At 55.3% G+C, this 12,975-nt stretch overlaps 1 protein-coding gene and 1 long non-coding RNA gene across 2 annotated transcripts; both read right to left on the bottom strand.

The window, feature by feature from the left end:
* Positions 1-5,919: 5,919 nt before the first annotated feature.
* On the bottom strand, positions 5,920-7,228 carry LOC124417548 (adenylate cyclase type 10-like). The gene is made up of 4 exons (XM_046905868.1): positions 7,114-7,228; positions 6,782-6,960; positions 6,209-6,407; positions 5,920-6,103 (listed from the first exon to the last, which is right to left on the bottom strand). The coding sequence occupies exons 1-3, from the start codon at positions 7,225-7,227 to the stop codon at positions 6,218-6,220; spliced, it is 483 nt and encodes a 160-aa protein (XP_046761824.1). The 5' UTR covers position 7,228; the 3' UTR covers positions 5,920-6,103; positions 6,209-6,217.
* A 4,503-nt stretch (positions 7,229-11,731) lies between these two features.
* On the bottom strand, positions 11,732-12,781 carry LOC121108507. The gene is made up of 3 exons (XR_005843049.2): positions 12,657-12,781; positions 12,047-12,099; positions 11,732-11,819 (listed from the first exon to the last, which is right to left on the bottom strand). It is a non-coding gene; the product is annotated as an uncharacterized LOC121108507 (long non-coding RNA).
* Positions 12,782-12,975: the final 194 nt, after the last annotated feature.

Genomic DNA, 12,975 nt, shown 5'->3' with positions numbered 1-12,975 from the left:
CCCTTTGTCGGAATGAAGAGAAACCCAGAAAGAACTGTTAGTACCCACAAAGGACAACAGATGGCAGCACAGACCACAAAAGACTCCTCTTGTTCGTTCCAACTGCAGAAACAGCATTCCATTCCCACATTCCCCCCGGCTGATAGGTGGCGTTTCTCCACTGAGCCAAAATACGACCCCGAATGGTCTTTTCCAGAATTTCTTTGGACCCCCTTCATCCCATAGCAGCTGCTTATCCCAGCCGCTCTTCGGTACCGGGTGAAAATGCCCTGGGTGTGGCTGGGTGATGGAGTCCACCTGCTTCCCCAGGGCACGGGAACACCGAGTTCCCCGGGCAAGAGTCGTGACCAGCGTCCCCCAGCAAGACAAGGCTGCCTCAAGCAGGGACTGGAATTCCACAGGTAACGTTTTTACAACACAAACATCGACCAGTTACAAAGACAGACAGTGACAATGACTAATACAGCAATCTGTACAAGGGGCGGGATCCCGCAGGAAGCTTTTTTGCTGCTTGCATCCCATTTCGGGGTCCTCTCAATCAAAGGCAAAAAGATCTCAACTCCCTGAGTCCCAAGAGCAGGTCCAGAAAGCAATTTTCTAGGTCGATCACACTAAACCCTTCATGTTCCTGTGGGATCAGGCTCATTAAAGCATAGGGGTTCGGAACCAGGGGGCGTCGCTTGGGAATTGTTTCATTCATTTTTCTTAGATCTTGTACCAGCCCATAGGTACCACCTGCCTTCTGTGCTGGCAGAATTGGAGTGTAATAGGGTGACAGACAGAGTTCCAGAAGACCATTCTTAACCAAGGTTTGTATCACAGGCTTTAGACCCGTTATCCTTTCTAAAGGTATGGGATCTTGTCGCTGCTTCACAGCTTCACTCCCTCCTCGGACAGTTATTTTTTTCAGGGAGTGATTGTGAGTCCACCCCGGCTTCCTTGCCCTGCCCACACCTTTGCATTTATCTATTTTTTTCATCGTCGGCTCTTAGCAGATTCACTGACACCTTTCTACCTGTTTCACAAGTTCTCAACTGCAGTCCTCCTTTAACTATTCAGTCTCTCCCCAGTGAATTGGTCCCTGCTTCTGGCACACAAGACAACTGCCCTGTGACTATTTTATCTCCCCATTTTAATTCAGCAGTAATTCAAAAAGTGAAACTATCATTCCTGATCCCTCTACCTCCGTTATTCCTAAGGTGTTCCCAGTTAAATTAAATCCCAGTATTTCATAAGCTGAATTGATGACCAAGAGCAAGAAGTGATCAAACTGTTCTGCTAATCCAAGAGGATCTTTCATTAAAGGTTTCGTTTCCCTTTTGAAATTTCTCACCTCTCCACTCGCAAGTGGGGAGTTTACATCTCCTCTGTCCCCTGATAACATTGGAACTTCCCTAAGAGGATACACGGAAGTGCCAGTGGGGATAATGGTGTTAGATTTAGGAAAGGGAGAATTTATAACCTCCCTTTTGCATTGTTCCGATTCTCTCTTAAGCTGGCAGAGCTCTATCTTTTCAGTATCAGCACTAGTCACAGAGCTCGGTTCAGGTGGGCTGTTAAGGGGCTGATCTGAGCCAGTACCCTGCACTCTGTCAGCTGTCTCCAGCCTCCCTCCTGTAGGTACAGGACTTGACTCGAGGCCAGGACGGCAAGGGGGGGAACACCGCTGCGTAGAGGAAAGTGAGTGAGTTTAATCCTAGGGAAAAGTACAGGGAGCACACAGCTTAAAGGATCCCGTTGGGGGTTTCTCTGTTCTTCCTTATCTACGGAATTTTATCTAGCCATGATTGACCGCTGCACTCCCTAAATCCAACAAGCAGCGTATGTGGACTCCTCCTCCAAAGGAGGCAAAACAAAACAGTAACATAATAAATGAAGGCGTTTTCCTGTTTACGTGCTGTTGTAGTAGGCGCTGGACGGGGATGCGTGCTGTACGGGATAGGCCTCTCCCTAAGCACAGTGAAAGGGTGCTGTTGTGCTCAGACAGACTGTCCTCGCTAACGAAGTAAACCAGATAAGAAGGCGAAGGAATGAGGAGACAATAGGAGCCAAATAAGGAATTGTAGTAAGGGGCTAAGATCCGGTACGGACAAATCAAGACAGGGCACGATAGCTTAAGTAAAGGTATATAAGCTGTGCTTAGTAGTGAGTAGACGCCATTTTGCTGCTCATCATATTGGTGTGCGTCTGCAGTCATTTGGCCCTGATCAGGTAATTGGTCAGTGTGCGCAAGAGGGCTGACACAGGTGGCTAACATCACGGTTGCAGAAGGCAACAAATGGTGCCCCGTGTGAGGCAGCAGACTGTGTTTGATGCCCTTTGCACGAACACAAGAGCTGGGCTGACGACGGCTTGACTAGCCTGTAGCGGCGGGGAGCCCTGCAGAAGACCGAGGTGACGGCGGGGAACTGACTATGGAACATGTTCTTAAGGTATTGCTTCAGTTTTGTAAGGATTACTTTGGCAATTATGCTCCTTCTAAGAAGGATATCCACGCAGTTATTTCCCGGTTAGAGCAGGAGGGGGAGGTTAAAGCCCCCCACGAGATTCTTGATCACCGGAGGTGGGATGACCTCACCTCTGAGTTCGCGCAACATATTTTGAGTGCTCAGGAGGGCGGGTCGGAGTTAAAAACTTGGGGTCTGATACTGGGGGCGTTGAACGCGGCCAGAGTGGAGGGAAAGGTATTGGCAGAGGCTCGATACCTTTTGGGTCTCGGCGGTGGAGGCGAGACACCGGACTCAGTGGGGTCCGATGGGGACTCGGGAGCAGTTTCTTGCAGGGGCCGAGAGGAGACGGAGCCGCCAGTGACCGTTAGTGAGATAGCGCCGGGGGAGCCGACCGCGCCCAGTTCAAAAGGAGACAACAAGAGATCGGATGTTTGTTGTCTCGTTCCCCGCCCCCGTATCCGGACCGCTCAGGCGGAACGTTGTATCCTTTATCAGAAGTACGTCAGTGTTACCTGAGTCAAAGAGGCGGAGGAAGCTGTGATCTACATGAGCAGGATCAACTTACTGCCCACAAGGGGAGGGACCAGACAAAAGGTCCGTCCAATGCGGACAGGGGGCATAGCCTACCGTCTCTGGTCACTCCCAGGGGCGGTAGTGCGAGTGATAGTGTAGCGGAGAAAGAATGGACTGGCTTTGAGTGGCGGGGGAGGGATCAAATGACGGACTGGAATCGGATTAGATCGGAGGCTTTGGGGGAGGGTATAGTTCCAGAGGCATTCCCGGTGATTGTGAGTGATCATGGTCCCGAATGGGTGCCGCCTGACCCCGGGGGTGTTGCGCGCCTGGTGGAATTTATGGATAAAAGAGGCCTGAAATCGCCTCTGATGTTAAATGCACTACAGGCTTTGGCTGCACTGGGGCCTCTCCTCCCCAACGACATCACAAACTTAGTGCGTATGGTGCTCAGGCCGGTCCAATAGACGTTATGGGAGATGGACTGGATGGCCGAATTGAGGGGGCTTGCCGGGGCGGCGGGGGTCGGCCCAGGCCGCTCCCTGTGTGGAACCGGCGTCCCGCGGCTTTCAGGGAAGGCCGTGGGAGTGGCTTCGCCCCAGGGCCAGTTAACGAAACTAAGACCGGGGAGCTAATAGCAGCCACAGATGCAATGGTGGAAGCGTTTAATAAACTCGTGCATAAAGCTGAACCACCTGCTCCGTGCACAGATATTACCCAGGGCCCGAATGAATCCTTTCAAAGCTTTGCAGACAGGCTTTTAGCTGCTGCAGAGGGGTCTGATCTCCCGAAACCAGCCCAAGGGCCAGTGATCATTGACTGCCTGCGTCAGAAATCACATGACAGTGTTAAGGCATTGCTACGAGCTGGCCCGAGTACGCTTAATACCCTGGGAGAAATTATTCAGTATGTCTTAGATAAGCTCAAGGTGGCTCATTTAACTAATGAAGGGCTAGCCGCAGCTATAGTTGCAGCTGTTGGCCCGCGACAGCAAAGATCGCTGCAGCAGCAAGGGCTGTGTTTCCGATGCGGCCAGTATGGCCACGTTAGAGCACAATGCCCCTCTGGGGGAGGTCAGTCAGGGCCTCCTGGTCGCAGGAAGGGCTTGCTAAAGGGTATCCGTTGTCGGGTATGCGGCAGTTAAACATCATGAATCTGGGGAAATTCTGTGGGTACCATCATGAAAACTAACACCAGATATAAGTAACATATCTGCCAAAACTGAGTCTAGGTAGAAGTTTTTCTACAGAAATTCTTCATTGGCAAACTGAAGCTAACTCCAGAACAACTGAGGGACGGACGACGGGATCGAGAACTACTCATCAAGAGGAGTACCACACCTGCAACACTGACACTTCCGATGTTGCTGATGTTTATGGTGTCCCTGGCGATCACAGTGTGTCATAAACAACTATAATGGATGCAAGAACATACACAGAAGATTAAAGAAGAGAGTGACCATTTCGGAAATTGCACAGACTGTTTGGGGGAGTGGGTTCATGATTAAAGCAATTGCGTAAGGTTCTCGCAATAGGGCTCGCAATCTTTATATGTATTCTAATCTGCCTTCCATGCTTTGTAGGATGCTTGCAGAACTCCTTGCAACGAGTGATGGAAAAGACTTTTGACCATCGGATTGAGTATCATAGACTGCGTGAAAGGTTGTAGAAGGGTTTAGGTTGTTGCGTTCGTGCTGTAACAGGGCAAGGCTTGACCGGGCACGGGGAGTCGGGTTATGACGGGAAAGGACTCCCTGTTGCTCTGATGTTTGCTTAAGGATCGCTGTGGAGGGATAGTGGAGATAGTTTGCTGAAATGTATTTAGCATTAGGCGCTTTGCATTGCTTCGCAATGTACGGGTGAGGCATGTGTGTAAGGAATATTTAGCTTAGGGAGGGGGAGATGTTGTAGTAGGCGCTTGATGGGGATACGTGCTGTACGGGATAGGCCTCTCCCTAAGCACAGTGAAAGGGTGCTGTTGTGCTCAGACAGACTGTCCTCGCTAACAAAGTAAACCAGATAAGAAGGCGAAGGAATGAGGAGACAATAGGAGCCAAATAAGGAATTGTAGTAAGGGGCTAAGATCCGGTATGGACAAATCAAGACAGGGCACGATAGCTTAAGTAAAGGTATATAAGCTGTGCTTAGTAGTGAGTAGACGCCATTTTGCTGCTCATCATATTGGTGTGCGTCTGCAGTCATTTGGCCCTGATCAGGTAATTGGTCAGTGTGCGCAAGAGGGCTGACACAGGTGGCTAACATCACAGTTGCAGAAGGCAACAAATGGTGCCCCGTGTGAGGCAGCAGACTGTGTTTGATGCCCTTTGCACGAATACAAGAGCTGGGCTGACGACGGCCTGACTAGCCTGTAGCGGCGGGGAGCCCTGCAGAAGTGCTACATACGGAAATATTGGAAATCTCCACTGCAAAAGCACAATCTACTTCTCGCGCTTACGACTTACGGCTTCCCTGTTCCCAGCATACCTGGTCCGCAGCCGGGGCTCTTTCCCTGCTCCATGGTGGATGTGTTGGCCCAGGGAGTCTTCTCCGAGAATCTCTCGGGGCGCACCAGAAGCGCCTCCTGGGCCGACCAGCCCCACGGCCCAGCAAAGAGCCTCCTGGCTGGCTCGCCAAATTGGCGTGCGGAATCACACTCTATAACCACAGAGTAGTTATAAAGCAGGTATGTTTACTCAGCGCTGCGCACACGCCGGATGCAGGGGGGTAATCCCTCCAAGCCTGCATACCACAGGTCAGGAAAGGCACACACTTCAAAAACAAGCTGCTTACATATGCACTAGCTGTCCAAGAAGAGGCTGGGTTATTACGATGAGTCCCCAGAAGACTGACATTTCCCCCTTCCCCCCCCCCCCCACGTCTCAGTTCTTTTACGCATGCGTGGTATCTCTTGCTGGTTGTCTGGTGGTCTTTCTGATGAAGGCCGTGGTCTTCCTCACTGTATTCTTTCACCTGGCTTTGGCCGGTCCTCTCATCGGCTACAACTCCGTCCACCAATCCGTTGCTTCTTTGTTAATTTGTGGTTTACTGTCCTAGCCTGCTGTCTGCATTCCAGACGTAGGGTACCTGAACGGTGTCACTTGGAGAAACAGGAGACCCGCTGTCTGCACTCGTTGTCTAAGCCTGTAGAAAAGCATCGGTTATGGGCAGCCAAAAGCTGGCTTCGCAAGGCCACATCTGCAGCTGCCAATTCAGCACGCCATGAAAGCACATAGCTTTTAACCTGACCTATTTTCCTTAATTCAAGGCTTGTCCAATGTGTGAGTCTGCTGCCTGATAGGAGTGCATCTTGCTGTCCGTGTTGGCCTTCATGAGTGCTGCCAGGCGGGAGAACCTCTGTCCGCCAGATGTGCCCTCCTGGCTGTAGAGGTCCTCGAGCAAGGAGAGGCATCTGCTCCGCTGAACCAGCCAGGCTTGCTTCTTCCTCCTGCCACGCAAGAGAAACCGTTGGGCCCAGAGGCACAGCTGTGGAGCACTGAGTCAGACAGGGCAAGGGAAAGCAGGGCGGTGGGGCTAGCCAGATACATTGCTGGAAGAAGGGATTTATCTAGATGACTCCGTGACAGCATCCCTCAGCACAAGCTGCTTTTTACCCAAAGGTGTGCATTCTTCTCCTGTGCTGTGCAGGGGAGGCAGCGTGAGGCAGCGCCATCCCTGGCTCTACCCACACATCACGCCTGAATGCCTCAGTCCTGCTAAGGCTTGGGAATGGGCTGAAACCCGGGCAGGCCTGGGCCTGGATGCGTGAGAGCAGGTACAAAAGGGCTCTTCCTCTCCCGCGTTGTCCCTTCTGTTGCTTACCGAGCCTCCTGGGGAAGGAAGGACGCTCTGCCTGTGGCCTGAGGAGCACGCTTCAACCCTTCCCACAGAGACTTGACAAAGGCCCCGGCACGAGTCCGGGGGAACCGCTTTTCCAGCAGTCTCAGCGCCTGCCTGCTCATTTCCTTGGCCAGCTTCACACATCCCACGTTACTGCAGACCTGTACAGGAAGAGGAAGGCATGCAGATGTGGAGGACTTGCCCAAGACCTGCAGAGACTGCAGAAATGGACCAGGGGCTGGCTGTGGCAGGAACATTCCCTGCCAGCAGGGGAAGCGTATGGCTGCATCCCTTCGGACACCCTCCGCTTTTACCTGCCTCTTTACCTCTCCTTTGAGGCTGAAGAAGATGGCCTCCTCAAAGCGGTCGATGGCATTTCCTTCCTTTTTGATGGAGCTCCTCAGAGCCTCTGCTTCGCTCAGCTTCATGAGGGCCTTGCAACAAGCACACAGACAGCAGGTGAGCATTGGTGCAGAGCCTGCGGCCAGCCCTCAGGCCTCCTCCCTGCTAATGCAGCTCGTGCTGGCTAGCAGGGTAACTCACCATGTAGCTGTTGGAGACGTGCAGGTAGGCAGCCGCACACTCCAGCACATAATAGAGGGCTTGGGAAGTGCTGCCCATTGCCCTGTAGTGGCGAGCCAGGGGCACAAGCACTGCTTCGGCGATGGCTTCGCACTGGCAGGAGCACTCGCCACCGTCCTCGGCCCGCAGAGTTGTCTGCTCGCCCTCTGCCAGAATCTCGCCTTCTGCAGGGTGGGTCCTGGCCCTCCTCAGGTGTTCTCCAGCAACTACCAAGGCCTCCCAGCTGCAGCAGTCATCCTCATCAGCAGAGCCCTGGCAGCTCCCCTGCTTCTGGGGGCTGGAGACGCCGAAGCGGTGGAAGGCCACAAAGTCCCCTCCGTGGCACCTCTGGCATTTGTGCGCATGCTTCTCCAGGAAGGCGGCACACTGGCGGTGAATGTTCACCCTCTCCCTCGTGGGCCACAGCTCGTACGTCGCCTCCCACAGCAGTGGGGCGCAGAAGGCCAGGACGTCAGACTGTTGTTTTCTGGACCCCGTGTTCACGGAGGGCCTCTCCACCGCTGCAAGGCAATGAGTCCTGGCCTCAGCCAAAGCGGGGGCCAGACCTCAAGGCTGCCCCAACTGGGGCAAAGGCCACACTTGGGTGAGTGCTGCTGCCGTCTGAGCCCAGCCCGGGCTCCGACCAGCGCCTGCTAGCACAGTGGCAGAGGCACTTCCAACAGCCACTGAGAATCTCCCTCTGCACAAAGGTGCGTGAGCAGGGCCCTGTGGAGCCCCAGCGCTCCTGGGCTCACGCTGCAGCCACCACTTACCGCTTCCTGCCTGCCCGGAGGTGGCCGGCCCCTCTGGAGCACCTTGCACATCTTCTGGCTCCTCTGTCTTCTTCAGCCGCTTCAGGATGTTGTCCTTCACCAGCATGTCCAGCAGTGGATTAATCCACTGATTTACAGAGATGGGAAGGATGTGAACCAGCTGCTGGGTTGTAAACACCGGCCCTATGATGGCTGCAAACTTCAGAACCATCTGCTTCTGTAGATCCATCCGGTCCAGCTCAGCCAGCGCAATCTCTGCCAAGAAGAAGCAACACATCTCTGTCTTGCCTGTCCCTGAGCCTGAGGTTGGAGAAGCCGGAGAGTTTCACCTGAGCAAACGGGGAGGACTTTGGCCTCCCTTCCTCAGGACGGCACCTGCTGGGCAACCAGAGCCCAGGGTTGGTATCTTCAAGATGGCTTTGCTTCCCCCCCCCAGTCACAGGTCACAGGAGCCAGGGAAAACAGAGACACTCAGACAGACAAATGCTCCCAACCGGTGATGGGGAGGGCACGGTCCAGCAGGTATGCACGTCCCACCTACTAGGGGGACCTACTAGGTCTGTACTGGGTTCATAGCCAGCAGTGCACACAGAGAACACAAAGCATTCTCACCAGCCCAGAGCTGGACTCAGAGCTCCCCCACCCATGGTGTGCAGCTCACCGGTCAGCTCAGAGCTGGTCCACTGCCAACAGGGGAAAACCACAGCCTGCTTGGACTGGAGTCACCTTCCTGGCTGAGCCCTGAGGCTGAGGGGGTGACTCTGCAGCACGCAGGTGCTCAGCCTCTCTCTCACCTGCACCCCGGGAAACGAAGCTGGGGCACAGCCACAAACTGGACGAGCGCTGCTCAGCTCCTCACCTTTCAAGGCAAACGGCAGCATGGGGGTCTCCAGGCTCACGTCTGGTCTGATGGCACACATCCTTTTGCCGTCACTCCCGGTACCTGGGCTTGAGGCAGCTGTGACAGCGGGTGATGCCTTGGCTGCAGAAGACAGGGAGAGCATGGGGAGCATGAACAAGGAGCTGAGCCGGTGTTTTGCCAAGGGAGCAGCAAGGTGCGGCTGTGCGGGAGAGGATGCACCACAGCCAACAGCTGATCGGCAACAAGGGTGCTTACCCATCAGGCTCTGCCAGCTGTCCTCTCCTTCCTTCGGCCTCCCGGTGTGCAACAAGAGCATGTTGTTGCAACGCAGGGAGCGCAGCAGTTCCTCACAGTAATATGGGATGCCAGAGCTTCTCTGGATCAGGAACCTGGGCAGGAGCACAACCGACACCAGGGAAGTAAGGTGCAGCACAGTTCTGGTGGGTGGTGAGTCACTCGGGTCTCGTAGGCTAACCAGCCTCTTCAACCTGGCTACGCCTGGCTTCTGGATGGGGCGTGAGTGCCTGGGGCCCCCCAGACCCACAGCGTTCCTGGGAATCCATCAGGAAAGGCTGCTGGACAGTGCCTAAAGCACAGAAGAGCAAGCCATGGCAACAGCAAAGGGCTGACACCATCCACACTCTGCTGCCTCGTGGCAGTTGCCCATTCTCAGCTCACACCTGCTATGGCCAGGCTTAAGGAGAGACCCATCAGCCCCGTGGCTGCCTTTTTTGCAGGGCGATTCCCAGCCGTGGTCAGCATAAATGCAACCCCTTCAGAAGAGCTCCCCGACTTGGCTTTACCTTGCCAGCTCCCTGGGGATGCTGCGCACTCCAAGCTCCTGGCAGGCTTTCCGCACCACGTCTGAAGCTTTCAGCCCTTCCAGACGAAGACAGGTGATTCTCTCCGATGTTGTGCTGTCTGTGGCAGCTTTGAAAATGTCCTCTGCTCTGTCATGGCCCAGAGCTAAGCTCATGACCATAAGGACCGTGACGCTTTGGAGCAGGGGCCACATGATAGACCAGGACTCAGAGTCCACGAAGTGGGCGTTGTTGACGAAAAATATGCCAAATTCCCCTCCAAGCACCTGAAAAAAAAAAAAAAAACAGGTGGTTCTGAGTGGAATCTGGTGGATTCTCCTCTTCTGGGGAGGACTTTCTCTCCTCAAGACAAGGGGATAGCCAGAAGCCTCTCCTCAGCCACCTCCCTCTCCAGGAGTTTAGCAGCTTTGCTTCTGAGAGACTGTACGGCCTCCTCTAACATCAGTTCCCCGGCAGAAGGAGAGAAGCTGGGCAAAGTTCTTGAAGGGCCATGACCTGGGCGCCTCATCCTGCCACCCCCTCAGGCAGCTCCAGCGCGGAGCCCGCAGCCAGCACGGTTGTTTGGCTCCTGTGAGGCGGGAGGAGGGAGACGTGCTCACCTTCTGTAGCACTTGCGTACAAGTCAGGTGGAACGCACTGTTCCATTCAGTGTGACGCATCCTGCACACCTCGTCTGTGATGGGAAACTGTCCAGGAAAGACAGAGAGGAACATAGCTGAGGGTCTAGGCACACCTATCCCGCAAAGCAAGACTGCAGAGCAGAATGCCTCTGCTCTTGCGTGCGGCCAGCACCAGCCCCCCTTCAATGCCACTTCCAGGTTGCTGAAAGAGACCCAGGGCACATGCGTGGCACAGGAGCACCCCACGCACAGGGAGACTCCTGGGCACAGGAATCAGACAGGTGGGGTACGAGCCCCGCGAGTCCCAGCCCTGAGCTGAGCTGCTCCCAGCAGAGCATCCAAGCAGGACAGCCTTTCGCTCTCACCTACACTAAGAAAACATCGTTGAGCAAGCAATAGCTGCTCTCTTCTATTGTGCCTTGGAGCACGGTCTGCAGGGCGCGCTGCCTGTCACTGCAAGTCTCACCGGCCTGGAGACCCAGTGCCCTGGCCACCAGCAGACGGATGGCAGAGAAGGGCTGCTGCAAGTTCTCCTCTGCCAGTTCCACAGTGTTGACCCTGCGGTGCAAAAGCAGAAGGCGCTGAGATCCAGAATTGCCTCCCGGTAGCTCCAGCCTGCCTGGACAGCAGTGTTTTATAGGTGAGCCGCCTGGTCCTTTCTGCAGAGGAAAGCGGGACTCTCCAAGTGCGTCGTGGAGAGGACCGAGCTTTCCACTCGTCGTATAAGAAAGAGTCCCCGTGGGCGGCTGCAGGCCGGTCACTGGGAGGGCTGGCCGCGGCCCCTGCGCCTCCGCAGCCCCAGCCCGGCTTGCACTATGCACCCCCTGCAGAGGCACTCATTGGGTTAAGAAGGAAGGCCTCAGCAGGTGGCGGGTCTGTGTCTGCCGCCTGGCCCACAGCAAGGCTTTTCTGCCCCAGTGCTCCTTCTGGAAAACAGCCAGAGGGCAAGCAGCGCTTCTGAGGTGGGCCACCTTGCTTCCTCTCAGCTCCTCAGCTGGAGCTCTTTCCGTCTCTTTGTGCTCGGCCCAGGGACAAAGGAGGAGAACAGTGGCTCACAGAGCCAGCTGGAACTCTCTGAGGAGGTGGGTACTGTTTGGCTGGGTCCACAGCAGGCTTTTTTGGGAGGCTGCAGTGCAAGGGCTGGGCACAGCAGCACCCGAACTGCGTTCTGCAAACGCCAGGGGATGGGTGGCGGAGGGGTGCCAAAGCGACAGCTCCACAGTGCTTACCTGTGCCCAGCAGCCCGGCCTAAAATGGCCAGCTCGGCAAGTAAGTGGCTCTTTCCAGAGCCTGGAATGCCCACAAATGCCAGGACGTGTGGTTCTTCCAAATGCTCATAGGCCTCCAAGCAGCATTCAAAGCGGTCAATCTCTGCCTCCCGACCTGTGCAGACCCACAAGGAAATGAGCTGCTGCAGCGTGCTGAAAAGCGGGGAGCCCCTCCACTTCTCTCCCCCATCCCGCAGCAGAGAGAGAGGGAGGAAGGGAGGGAGGGAGGGAGCGAGGAAGCAGCTGCGTGGCGCTCAGCTGTGTGCCAGGGGCAGCCCACAGCAGAGCCCCCAGCACTGGGCAAAGGGAAGCAAGTGGGCTTCGGATGAGTTCTCCACCTACCCAGCAAGGGACCATAGGGTGACCTCTCCTCGGCAACGCCCACGTCACGTTGTCTAGAAGGGGGAGAAGAGCAAACAGGAGTCGCCTAATGGGTCAGAAGCCGGAGCACGCAGAGCCTGCTGTGGAGGAGTGGAGACCCCCCTCTCAAGCAGCATCTTACTCCGAGCATGTTCCCCTGGCCAAAGCTCAAGGTGACACACCAGCACAGCCTCGAGCATAAGGAAGCCCAGCAGCCACAGCACGACAGCCGAAGCTAACAAAAGTCCCTTGCCGGAGGCAACAACCAAAGAAATTCAAGATGAGGAAAGAAGCCAGGCTGTACTGAAGAAGCCGCTCGGACAAAGAACGCAAGGCTACCCTGTGTGTCCAAAGACAGGCCAGCCTTCCCCATCCCGGTGCCATCATTTCCACACTCTTAGCAGCAAGAGGCACAAGGGCACAGAGGCAGAAAGCAGACCCACACCAGGGCTTCCGATTTTCTCAGCCACAGGCAAGGGAGGTCTGTGGGAGAGCAGCCTGGTCTCGCTGCAGAACTCGAGCCCTCTGCTCGGCCAAGGTCGTACCCCTGAGGCCCCTCTCCCCTCACGTGCACAGCTCAGAGAACACTTACTGCTTCTCGGTGGTCCCCACGTATTGATAGACAGTGGTGGGACTGATAACGCCTTTCAAGTTTCTCTTTGGTAACGCTCTGAAGCAGTAGCTGGGCAGGCGAGAGGCTGCGCAGGTCTCTGCATCACAGGACACCACCCCCGGGTAGGCCACCATCATGCAGGCGGCCAAATTCACCTTAAAGCCAAGGGCTGCCACAGAGAAAGAGCATACGTCAGCGCAGTTGGGAAACCTTCAAGGCCAAGGGCAACCTCCCCTCCTGGCACAAGCCAACCCAACTGCAGGGTAAGCGGACCCAAAGGGAACCACACGTCTCTGAG

The sequence above is a fragment of the Gallus gallus genome, chromosome Z (assembly GCF_016699485.2).
Source record: "Gallus gallus isolate bGalGal1 chromosome Z, bGalGal1.mat.broiler.GRCg7b, whole genome shotgun sequence".
NCBI classification, from domain to species: domain Eukaryota; kingdom Metazoa; phylum Chordata; class Aves; order Galliformes; family Phasianidae; genus Gallus; species Gallus gallus.
The sequence above is the reverse complement of the archived record's forward strand: the minus strand, read 5'-3'. Positions and strand labels throughout refer to the sequence as shown.

Bases quoted from the DNA above. Each gene is read 5' to 3' on its own strand.
- LOC124417548 (XM_046905868.1), bottom strand. From the start codon at position 7,227: ATGAAGCTGAGCGAAGCAGAGGCTCTGAGGAGCTCCATCAAAAAGGAA. The intron at 6,961-7,113 runs GTAAAAGCGGAG...CTTCCTGTACAG, and splicing joins AAGGAGAGGTAAAGAGGCAG to GTCTGCAGTAACGTGGGATG. The intron at 6,408-6,781 runs GTAAGCAACAGA...CTTGCGTGGCAG, and splicing joins TTCCTTCCCCAGGAGGCTCG to GAGGAAGAAGCAAGCCTGGC.